This window comes from Melospiza georgiana, chromosome 3 (genome assembly GCF_028018845.1).
Source record: "Melospiza georgiana isolate bMelGeo1 chromosome 3, bMelGeo1.pri, whole genome shotgun sequence".
Taxonomy (NCBI): Eukaryota; Metazoa; Chordata; class Aves; order Passeriformes; family Passerellidae; genus Melospiza; species Melospiza georgiana.
The window spans coordinates 40,723,240-40,735,816 of NC_080432.1; the positions used below are offsets into that span (position 1 = coordinate 40,723,240).

Here is a 12,577-nt window from a genome sequence, read left to right on the forward strand (position 1 = left end):
ACCTTCTCAAGATCAGCAGAAAAGACTCTGGACACTTCCAAAGGCCATTGGTGAGGACATGCTGTTCCCTAAACCAGGCTGTGTCTTCAAAGCATAATTAACTCTGGTTATCCAATGGAGAGATTTTGTCATGTAGGAGAGTGTCTCTTCAGCATGTGTAAACAGCACTTGTAAGATTCTGTCCTTCCTTAGTCCTCTTCTTGTACCATATTAACCCATTTATTATCAAGGAGTCAGATTCTGGGTTTCTCACCACAAACTGTGTTCACAAATATTTAATTTTGTCTTTTTTTGCCTTCACCCCCAGCGAAAGATACTTTCCCTCGTTTTCTTCACTTCTTTTCCTGCTGAGTAGAATGGGAAAAGAAAGAAAAAAAACAAACCAAAACCAAAAAAACCCCAAAAACCTAGGAAAAAAACTCCCAGTAAAAATCAGTTTAAATCATTCTGTAGAAAACTGATACTATTCTTTGATTCTGCTGGAGGAGGAGCTTGCTTCTTGTTTAGGGCTTTTTTGCCACCTTTTTATCCCTGAGGATGACTTTAAATGCAACTGCGAATAGCTGCTGTTCTCCATGTGTGTAGAGCAAAGCTGTTCTCTAAGCATATCTGTGAGATGTGCCTTCAGGTAAGCCTTGTTTTCACCTGGAGGCTTACAAAAACACAAAGCTCAGATGTTGTAAAATGACCCCTTTAGTCAGGCAAGTACAAGTTTATGCATAAAGCAAAGTATGAACTTGTAAAGCATAGTCTCAGTATCTGCTTGGTGTGTGTTTTTCCCAGGTGAGCTGAGGGTTGGCCAGCTGTGGCACAGTATGTGCTTTCCTAACCTTCTGCCCTTCTCAGGGCAAACAAAAAGCCCAGGTCTTGCCAGTCAGCTCATTAACTATGTAGTAAAATAAAATCCCATTTAGAACATATGGCATGGATGTCCTCCAGGCACCTTTTGAATATCAACTCATGTTCATTTTATTCAGCAACATTGTAAATTCAGTCTTCATCAGTGATGAGTTCATTATATCTAGCAGGATATTTTGGCCATTACTGTGTTCATTATATCTAGCAGGATATTTTGGCCATTGGGAGCCCTGTGTGCTCCCTTCTCATATTATTTTAATGATAGCCTTAAAAACAAAAACCGAATCCCTAACAAACACAATCCACAAAAAATTACAGGAACACAATTTGAAGCAAAATACATGTGTGAATTAAACCATGCTTTGATTATAAGCTGAATTGCGGCAATAGCAGCAACATTTTCTCTGTAGCTGTCTCCTGATGAAAGAGCAATGGAGCTCCTGCAGCTGGGATGGGAGTGGAATCCCACGGGCTCCTGACCTCCAGCAGAGCAAGTGAGAAACGTCAGCCAGGTTTGCAAAGTCCGCTGGGATAAAAGGAGCCTGGTGGGACGTGGCAATTCCTCTGCCCTCGCAGCTGATACTAATGTGTGGTTTCTGCCACCAGAGGGCATAAGCAGCATTGGGATATGTTATGGGAAGGGGAGGGATATGAGAAGAAGCTTTTTAGGATGCTTCATGAGTATAGTAGATTACTCCACCTGATACTGAACAGCTCAAAGAAATGCTTTGGTTCCCCTTATTGCTTCCAGCGTGTTCAGGTAGGAAATAAGCCTTGGATGATGACTGCTCAAGCTCTCAGGGGGTAGGTCCTATCAGGTGGGATGTCCTTCCCCAGTGCTACATGTGTATAAAAGGAATAGTGAGTGTTTTATTATTGTCTCAATGGGCAGAAGAGCTCAGGGATACAAGTGCTGTTGTTATGCTTTTGTTCCTGCTGGCAGGATCAGATATGCTCTTCTCAGAGTGTGGTCAGGGATGCCCTTTCTCTTGCAGTGTGCAGTGAAAAGAAGACACCAATATAAAAGAAAGGTCCAGTCTCCCCTTCAGGTGTTGAACTGCCAGCTGTAAGGATCAGCAAGTCTTGCAGCTGTAGAAGTCACAGATGGTTTTAATGAGATGCCACATAAAAACATTGTGTTCCTGAAGATGCATTTCCTGCATTGTTTGCCATGCTGGAACCCAAGAAAGCTTTCTTTTGGTCCTCCAGTGAGGAATGTTGATGCTGTGGATGTAGAACATAGGAAGGCAGATGCTGTCATACCGTAAGAGGCAGCCAGTTGTCTTAAGGTTATCATCTCCACTAGATTTTGGGTTTTGGTTGATTTGTTTGTTTTGGTTTTTCTCTGATGCAGATGTGTGAGTATTAGGCTGATTTCTTTTTGCCTTTTCTTCTTGTGTCTATGTATGAACAGCTGTTTAAGGAGAGGATATGGTTTGTTAGAAACCTGGGTGAGGTGCAAAGGTGCAAAAGGAGATTGGCAAAGGCAGCGATGTAGCTGATGTTTCTGTGCTCTGGCTACTGCTTTACTCTGGAGGGGTGATGCTGCAAGCTACCAAGAATTACCTCAAGATATTCTTTTCTGTCTGTCAGCAACTGATTGTTTTAGCAGTAAATGAGTAGGGATAAGAACAGGATCTGCTGGTGACCATGTTGTTGGGGGACTGTCTTTGCAAACCTCTGTGCCCACAGTCCACTCCTTTATTGTCAGTACTTTTTTCCAGCAATTTGCATAGAAAATAGTGTACTTCTTTATTTTCTAAGTATATTAACATTTTATGTAATGATAACCGAACTGTGTGATATAACTCTGATATGACTGCTTGACTGCTTTGATTCATGGACTGGTAATTAATTTATATTGACATGGTACATGCATAAAACAAATTTTTATGCCAAGCTGGACTGACTGGACTCCAAAGTTGCTCTTTGTCACAGTTTGTGCCCATGATTGTTTGTGTTCATTTTTATTAGATTAACTGTAACTGAATCCTAAACTGCTCTTCATCATGTTTTTTTTCAAATGGTGCTCTAACCACTACTGTGGCTAAAACTAAAACCAATGCAATTTAATGATCATGTCCTTTTCCCTTCCTGTTTTTCCTCATTTCTTTTTCTGGCCTCTTAGCAATACAATAGGGGCCTATGGACTCTTCCAACTCATTTAATTTCCATGATCTAATGTTCACTTATGATGCCATGCCTGGAGGGAACATTACCTGGGATTTCCAGGTAGTCCTCTATCCAAGTCCTTCAGAGACTCAAGATTGTTTAGTTTCTGATCTAAGTAAGATCAAGTGTTTGCACCATGGATTGCCAGAGGCTTTATGACATCCTCATCCAGTCACCTCCATAGCATGTATTTCTGTTCCAAATACATACTTTTCTTTTTGTTAATTTCTTAAGGTCCTAATTAAAAAAAAAGTCCCTTCAATTGCACATTTAGTATAGAAAGGGCACATATTAATGGAACAGTGAGTTCATTATTGTTATGAACAGAGCAATTCATATGCTCAAAATGAAATGTGCTCAGATGTGCTCCTGGCTTGGAACAGTGGAGTGGAAAGACAAACTCCTGTGTTTGCAGGCAGGTGTGCTCTGTCTCCTGTCACAGCTCAGTTATGTTTGATAAAGTTCAAAATACAAAAGCTGCCAAGCCAAATCCTCAGTCCTGTAGAACTGGTATTGTTGAGAGCTCAGGGAATGGAGTGGGTGCTCTTTGATAGATCCTGACCACATGGGCAGCTGTCTGGGAGGTGGTGAGTGCTGGGTGCTCCTCCTGTGCCGCCCATTTTGCACTCCTGCCTTCTGTTAAAGGTGTTCCTAAGCATTTGTCATGTGCTGCATGGTTCCAGCCCTGACTACTGACAGATGAGCAGCAATTTGCCATTTAGTCTTTCATTCACTTCAGTGTATCTGTTCCTTGTTTTTCTTCTCCCCTTCCCCCCAGCCCAGAGCAAGGTGTTTCTGCCAGGAGGCTTAACTTGTTTTATGGCCTTGTGTAAAATGTTGGACTGTAATGGTGCCTTAGTTTTCTAGGAACAAAAAACTCATTTTATCTCCTTTGGTAGGTTTTTCTTCTCGAAAGTATGTGCCAAATATGAAATTAATTGGCTTTGCAAGTGGTCACTTGTCTTCTTCCTGATGTTGGTTAATGCAATTCATTGGCACCTTATTAAGACAAATATCATTATGCTAACAAGAGACCTAAATAAATGCATTTTTAAAAATGCTGTAGAACTGTTATACTCCATAACTCTTCTGTCCAGCCTCCTAAGGAGCCCATGGAAGAACAGAAAATGCTGCTTTTCAGTAATCAGGAAGAGCAATTGGGTAGCTGAATTGTTTTGATGGGGGAATTTATTAATTATTTCTATCTGGTAGTAAATACCATGTAGGTAGTTCTGTTGGATTTGGTCACTACTTGTGCATAAGGTCCAGAACCGCATCTTCATGAGTATATTCTATTCTAGAACCATGAAAAAGCTCCTGATGTCTTGGCCTTGTCATTGGAGTGCTTGCTGAAGTGTTTAAGTCCAACTGCAAAAAACATTCTTGACCTTTTTTCCTCTTGATAAACTCAAAGCACATTTTTTACTTGGGAGAAAGTGGAAGGAAAAAAGACAGCATCTGACTTTACAAGTCTTCAGCTTTTTTTCTCTTGTCTTACTTTCTTGCCTGCCTGTACACTGCCCGTGATTAGACAGGCTACAGATTACCTCACAATTTGAAACTGAGATGGGTATTGCTTGGCAGTAAGGCCATATGCATTTGCAGTCTGTGTCATGGTGACTACAAGCTTTAGGGTGGCATTTTATGTAGCCAGTGCTCATGGTAAACAGGATGACATTTTCATCTATGCACCTCCAAAATAATTACCTTTTTTTTTGTTGCTATCAAATGTTTGCTGTTGATTCTGGAGTGCAAGGAGGTTTGCAGTGCATGAAAGCAGGCACAAGTGAAATTTATACTGCTTACCTTCAAAATTTAATCAGTTTGACAGAAAAGGTTTTTATGGCTTTGTTTATAAATGAAATTTAGCTTTCGTCTGCACAGAAAATTCTCCTGGATAAGCTGAAGTGACAGTTAATGTACCAGTACAACTGCTTATTTTGTTGTCTTGTACAGCATTGCTTCTTTTCTGTTAGCTTGTATGTCTTTGGGTGGCTTTGACCCTGCAATGAATGTGCATTGAACCATTTTGCAGTTACTGTGGTGGTGGGGCCATGTCCTTAGCCTTGAACAGCTGATAGGCTGCCAGTGTGTTAACTGATATGTACAGTGCTTAATCTTTCCTCTCTGCATCTCCCTGAGTGCACAGGCACGATTAAGATAGCGTTTGGCAACTAGTCAGCTTTAATTGCTCATGGTGTATGTAAAATAATGATTTTTTAAAAAATTTGGTTTTTTTAGTCTAACCCTTTTACTGTGGGTTAAGTTGTGCTTGCAGACAGTTACTGCAACTTAGCTGCCTGATAATTAACTGTTTAAACCACTGTAATTTCATCATGTGCCTGCACCATCAGACACAAAGCATTTAAGCACCACCTAAAAGAAATCGTCACTTAAAAGCATCACGTAAGCTCAATATAATTCAAACAAGTACAATCTGTGTGTATGAAGAAGAGATGTGGATGCTTTTAAGGAGCAGCATCTGCTTTATAAATATGAGCTATGAAAGGCTTCCAAATGTCCCCTCTGTTCATCAAATGTGAATGTGATCTTCTCTTAGGAAGCCATCTGGAGTAGGCAATGCTGCAGTCGGTGCCTTGCTCTGTGCCATTGTCCTGTCTGTGCCTCAGAGTGACTTGTCTCACTATTGCACACTCAGTGTTAGTGATTGTTTCAAGGGTTGCTTGAACTTCAGGTGTGGTGCTGAGCTTTGGCACATCATAAAAATATTCTATCTCCATTGTGCTGATTTTTGGGGGTTTTTCATTATTTTTTTTCTGTCTTCCCTATAGAAATATTGTGAAAGGAATGAGGAGTCTGCGAGAAATACTACGGACTGTAGAAACAAAAGCTACTCAGACCTTCAAAATGGTAAGGGAATGGGAAATGGGAGGGTGGGGCAGTCGGGTATGCAGGACTTCTATTAATTGGCCAGTGTTGTAGCACAAAAGTGTATTTGTCCTCACTTGATTGATTGCTGGCTTTATTTTTTTACCTTTTTTTTCTATTTTTTTAACTTTTGGAAGTCATATGTCAAGTGATCCCCTTAATTCAAAGACCTGCCCAATTGAAACCTCCAGGCTTTCAGACCTAGGTGTGTAGGTTACTTTTGTTTGGTTTGTTTTTTGTTTGATTGTTTTGCTTTCTTGGTTTCAGTGTATTTTCTAGCCCTAGTAGAAACAGAGATGTTATTAGTTTGACAGTGCTGTGCTCAGGTGAAGCTGTCTTGTTTTCTTTCTCAGTTTCAGTGTGCATGCACACCTTTCTGCATTTGCATGTAAAGGATTAAGTACTTCTGTCTCTTGGAACAAGCAGTGCTTTTTTTAGACTGACATCTTTCAGTGTTCCTTCTGTAAAAACCCTCTTCAATACAATACAGAGTGATTTTAATTGTTTTAATTTTTTTTTTGGTCTTGGCATTCTGCTTCTTTGCATCCTTTTATCCTGAATGTCTCAGGTAAAGAAATATTTATGTGCCTGTTTACCTTCTTGGACCTTTCTGTCTCCCCTTGCAGAGATCTTGTACTGAAGTTACTCAAGAGGTGACAAGGTCAACAGCTTGCAGAGTAACAATCTTGGGAATAAAAGCTTTGCAGCTCCAAAAGCATTGATACTCTTACAGTTAAACTTGTACTCGATTCTGCTTTGTGTTTTGTGTCATTCCAGAGAACTTGGGCAGGGGAGGTGGGCGTGGGTTTGTGTAGTGTTTCTGAGTCTACCAATGCATGTGGAAGCTTGTCCAGCAAATTAGAAGAGATGACTTAAATAATTGTCCACTCCAATGGTTGTATCCTTTTCCAAGCTGAGATCGGGGCTCAGCAGTATTTTTGTGCTCGCCTGTTTTATCACTTTGCCAAAATGAGTCTGACCGTCTGCTGCTCCTAGACTGTGACAGAACGTGGCTCAATTGCTCCTGTCCCTGTGCAACTGGGGACAGCTGTACAACAGCCTGGGGGATTTGTCCCTTAGGGGAACTCTCAAGGTGGTTATTCAATAGCTTTTCCTGAGATTTAGAAATTGCATTTTCATCTTCTTATTTATTTTTAAAGAGCCATCAAGAGGGCAAAGGGAGGATTGTGCTTAATTAAACAAGTTTTTCAAGCATGAAAGTAAAAAACATGATTTTTTTTTTCCTCTAATTTGTGGGATCACATTGTTCTTCAAGCATAGTGATGCTTTTTTTAGCCAAAGGCAGAAATAACATTAATCAGAGTCTTAGCCTTTTCTGGTTTGTTTGGTCTTATTCAAAACAAGAGTGAAGCTAATTTACACAGCTACTGTACTGTATGTTAAAATTAAAGACACTAGAAGTGTTTGTTGCTGCCTTCTGAATGGCTTACCACAAACTGTACTCCTACTTCTGTGTGAACCAGTAGAGATCTTTGTATTGCTGGCAAATTATTTTCCCTCCCCTCTAAGACTATAGGAAAAAATATAGGAGAGTTGACTCCTCAGGGTAAAACTGACTAAATAATTACACACTGAGATGATGAAATGATACTGTCTAATGTTGCAGGGCCCTAGGCTATTTTGCTCATAGTTACTTGCTATAAAAAGCATAGAAAAGCTTAGTTAGAAACAGACAGCGTTCTGTAACTTGTCAGTAGCAGGGCAGGGAAGGTCTTGGGGTTTCCAGGGAGTTGTATGTGGTGACATTTCTTTGAGACACCATGGTACACTCAGCCCACTGCCATCAATGAAGCCTCCCTTTATGATGTTTAAGGGGTGGTACTGTGGTTATATTTTAGACTAATTCAGTGAATTCATGTGTGGTGAGGGGGTGAAAATCAGGAGCCTTGCATCAAAGCAAGTTATTTTGCTGTAATTGAGAATAGGAACTTTAATCTAAGTGTGGCTTATTTGATCCCATAGATTTTGAGGTATGACATCTATAACATATGTGTCCTGATATTTAAAAGAAAATTACTGTTGGTGGGCTCATAATACATCTCTAAGTGTACATTTCATATAAAATACATATCCAGTAGTCAGAGAAGTTGCAAAATACTATTTGCAATTATTAAGACAGAAGTGCTGAAGTGTCAGCCTGCCCTCTGTTTTGTGCAGGATTTACTTTACAGCAAAGAGTGGTGTGCTGCTTAGAATTCATAGAGGATACCACCCATTGTGATGTCTCTGAGCTTGTTTGCAGGCTCATCTATGTACAGTGCAAGAAATTATAGATTTGATGGGTATCAGGCCAGGGTAAATGCCAAAGATACTTCTGCTTAGTGAAGTTAACTTGCCTCCTTTTGGGCCCAGCTTGCCAGCTGTGCATATGAAGTGGAAAGCAACTATTGAAGGGTCTTTGGCTGCTTGATGGTAAAAAAAGTACATGTGATGTTGCTGTCCCGCTATAAAGTTCCTAAGCATCTTCTCTCCTCCCTCCTTTACTGCAAGAAGAAGAGAGAAGCAGTACCAAGATGAAACTATGAGTCTATAAGGGAGAGTGACATGAACAGATAAAAGGTTGATCTTTGAAAGCTAACACAAGTTGCCTCTGGTCCTGAGACTTGCATACAAAGTTCTGAGGCTGAGCACACGATGTCCTGTCATCCCACTCCTATATAGTAACTATTGTGAGATTCCCAGCAATCCATGTGGCAATCAGTTGTCCTTGTTCACCAAAGCATCCCTTGCTGTCAGGCCTTTTGGATAACTTTTTTCCTAGGGCATTGCAACAAGACCGTGTAAATGCAGAAGTTTGGTCTTTTCTCAGGAGGGAAGAAACTGTCCCTTTTGTAGACCTTAGCAGGTGATTTTGCTACTCCAACTTTCTGAAGAGTGGTGCTGTCACACTGGTACATCTCCTTCCCAAGATGGAAGGAACATAGTGAGGGGTGAATCTTTTGTGTTGGAGAAGGTTTCACTGATATGTGTCTTTTTCTGTACTGGTCTCTAGACTGCAGCCAAACAGTTAGCCCAAGTACTTCTGCATTCCCTCAGTGAGGAGTGTTACTGGAGCCCTTTATCTGATCCACTTCCTGAGTTCATGAACAAGGAATATCAGTCTTATGTTAGCAATCTTCTTTGTCGGAGGCCTGAGCTGTACTCAGAAGAGAAGTAAGTGTTCATTTTTATTTCAGTTCATTGGAAGGAGGAAGGAGTGTATTTGAACACTCCTCAGTACTATTAATTATGTCACAGATTCATGTAGTAGTTTTGTGCCTTCCTGTTTTTCAACTTCCCACTAAAATGTCTGCTGAAGAAATAAAACCTTAAACTTTGAGTGTTTCCCCCCCACCCCAGGAAGAAGCAAGTCCAGCCAAAGGGCTGTCTTTGCTATGAAATTGAAATAATCTATTTAGGGTTCAGCCCAACTCATCTAAGATATATTGCAGAGCTTTTAATTGTGTGAACCTGCAAAGACAGTATTACCTAGCAAATGAATTATGCATGAAATGCTTCAAGTTACTGCTTCTCTTGTGAAATGAGAAAGAGGCTGGCAGGATAATTCTTGATCTTCCTCAGAAAAATGTGTTCTGTCTTTCAGTGTGTACTGCCCTCAAGACAATGTAGAAGAGGCTCTTCTCCTCCTCCTAATCAGTGAATCCATGGTAAGCCAAAAATGAGTTTGTAGTATTAATAGTGCAAAGGGATATCTAGCATTTCCATGTCTCCTGGTTGGTTTTGTTTACAGAATCTTCCCTAGATAAACAGAAGCAAAGCTTCAGATGCTGAGTGGAAATGCTATCTATTATTTTATTAGTGGCACCCCCTTTTTTAAGTGGAATTTCAGTGAAGTGTTTTGGAATTGTGAATAAGAGACATTGATTGCATTCACCATAGCTGTATGCAGGTTCTGACATCCAGATACATTGTCAGTAGACAGACATTTCCATTCATAACATCTGTGTGGATTTATGGATCAAGAATGAGAGGAAGAGGCCTTGCCTAAAGCCAGGCATGATGGTGGTACCTGCTGTTTGGAATTGCAGGATGCAGTACTCTGCTTTTATGCCTTAGTCTGCAGTCGTTTGTTTTTTGACAGTTTCTGATGCAGTGATACAGGAAATCTTGTGCCATGCAGAAACATTCATAATAAACTGCAGTAAAATAATTAGATTTCTTCTATTTATAACATTGGTGGCTTTAAAATATCCATTTAAGAGGCAGGCAGAAAACTGGAGGAAAAATAATTGCATGGGGACTTTTGGTAATTTTCATGTTCTGAGAAGATGCAAATGCACAGAAAATGTGTAAGAAATATTTTCTGAAAATGTGTAAGTAATGTGTATTTTGCTTTAAATACAGAGTGGTCACTTGTACCTCAAAATGAGATTCAAAACCTTGGAACATCAACAACCTTCTTAGAAAATTTTTAATAACTTTCAGACAAATTGAAAAAAGATACTGTGGAAACTTTGTTTTTTGCTTTCTTCAGTTTTTCTTGTCTGGTTCTTCTGGCACAAGTTCTTTCCCTTTTCCACAAACTTCTATAGAAGAGGGCAATTTAATATCGTCTGCTTTTAAAATTCAGGGAAAAATTGAAGAGGTGGAACCACCCCAAAATATTAAATTGACTTCAAAATCATGTACTTCTGAGTGTTGCTATGTGTTCTTCAGTGCTTTCTAGATTAAACCTCTTCAGCACATCTGCTTTGTGTTTTCAAGGGTTTTTCTTTAGTCAGAAGGGCTTTTCATAATTAGAAGTGCAGACTACAGGAGTGAGGGCTTGTAGGATATCATGTGCACTTCTATTAAAATCAGAAGTACTCCTGTCAGTGAGGGCTTGTTGGGGCTGCTCCAAGCAGGAGGAGGATTGAGGTCTGGAGCAGTGACAGAATGGGCTGCTCCAGCCTTTCTGGGATTGGATTTGCTGTTATAGAGTCCATATGGAACCTCAAACTCCACAATCTTGTTCTGCTGAGGAGGAGAAAGTTATCCCTACCTAATAGCATTTAAAATGTTGAACTAACTGGTCTTGTAGCTAAATTATGGATGAAGTAGTGTGAAAATGGTATTGGTAGAAACAGGGCTGCTGTGGTGAGTTCCAGGTTAAGTAAGTAAGCTTGGTATATGCTTAAATGCTGCTTCTGATATATAGGAACTTCCTGGAGGAAGATGCAAGGCACTTTGATTTGCTACATATAAAACAAACAAGAGAAGCTCTTTTAGCAGAGCACTGTAGGAGCCACATAACTGTATTTCTGATTTTGGGGAAATGGAACGTCTGAGCCTTCATCTTGCATCAGCCTTGCCACAAGTTTGTTCTAACTAAAATTCAGGACAAGTGTATAGAAATACACTTAGGAATCACATGAATGTTCTTCCTAAGTGAAGGAACAGAGGGAGCAATCTAATTTTTACATATGTTTGTAATCCATAAATACTTTCGTGTACATTTTTATTATGGTACTTAGAAAGGGAAGTTTTGTTTAACTTACGACGTGACATGTTTCCCCAACAGCATTGCTGTAGGCTAGTGAGTTTTCTAATATACAAGTTTGTTGTTTGTTTAAAGTGTTGGTTTTTAGTTTTGTGTGTGGTTTTGTTTTTTTTTTCTTTAAAAAAGCAATTTATGGAAGCTCATGAAATGAGCTAACTGGAAGCAAATTTGTAATTGAGGGCTCTCCCTAATGATACAATGTTAACAGCTGAATAAAACATACTTTACTTCCTGGAGACAATGTCAATGACAATTGTTTCTGTGGGCCAGTAAGCAGCATAGTTAGTGTTCCTGGATTTTGACTGGATTAGGTGTTCTTCCAGTATTTACAATTGTGAACCCCTTAAAATGAAACAGAAGTATGCAATTACATTGGCTTCTGTGATGCTTCGGTCTGTCAGAGCAAAACTGACCAGAAAGGTGGTACTTCTCTCTGATTTTTAAAGAGACAAAAGCAGTCAGGCCATTGTAACTCTCTTGCAGGACTGTAAAGCCAAACAGCTTCTTCACGTACCTGTTCCTTAGTCCTGCCACTCTAAAATTACCTTGAAGAGGGACAGAATTAGGGGAAGGAGACACAGAAAGAAATTTCAGCTGGTGGAGGGGACACAGAGTAGAGATGAACTGGGGAGGAGCATAAATCATCAGAGAACTTCTAAGTAAATGTGTACTGAAAAGGAGATGTGGTACTTTTTCAAGAATTATACACCTGGAACACCTTTGCTGCTGAAATCCACTTTGTTTTTATGTTTGACTTGCCTTCCTAAGGTGAAGCTGACATCTGCTTTGCCAGAATCTGTGTGACTTCCAAGAAGATGTTATGGGGGGGTAAAACAGTTCCTGTGAAGGAGAAAGCAAGAAATTGCCTTGAGATTCTTGAAAGCCAGAGCCTATTTCTCACCAAACCTTCTCTGGCTCTTAATGGTGGACACTTCTGGCTTGTGGTTACTTATCCCTTTCCCTTGCATTGCAAGGGACTCAGTTTGCATATTCTGGTGGGATGGAATGAGAATATCTTCAAAAGAGGCAATTAACAGTTCCTTCACTATTTCACTCTGCCTTTGAGCTGAAGAATGTGAAAGGTTTTCAAATGGCCAAATAACATGGAATCCTCTTTCATGGCTCTGGAGATGTGTGGATATATTAACACTTTCACTG

At 40.0% G+C, this 12,577-nt stretch overlaps 1 protein-coding gene across 6 annotated transcripts in view; it reads left to right on the plus strand.

Annotated features, from left to right (window-relative positions):
* The window catches only part of TTC7A (tetratricopeptide repeat domain 7A), a 170,030-nt gene that overhangs the window by 23,646 nt on the left and 133,807 nt on the right, over nt 1–12,577 (plus strand). For 4 of the 6 annotated variants that reach the window (XM_058019555.1, XM_058019556.1, XM_058019557.1 and 1 more), the window contains 3 exons: nt 5,823–5,901; nt 8,933–9,093; nt 9,524–9,587. In XM_058019555.1, coding sequence (XP_057875538.1) covers nt 5,823–5,901; nt 8,933–9,093; nt 9,524–9,587 — 304 coding nt within the window. Of the gene's footprint in view, nt 1–1,558; nt 1,619–5,822; nt 5,902–6,107; nt 6,125–8,932; nt 9,094–9,523; nt 9,588–12,577 lie in introns of those variants that run through there. The other 2 variants (XM_058019559.1, XM_058019560.1) reach the window with 2 other exon arrangements.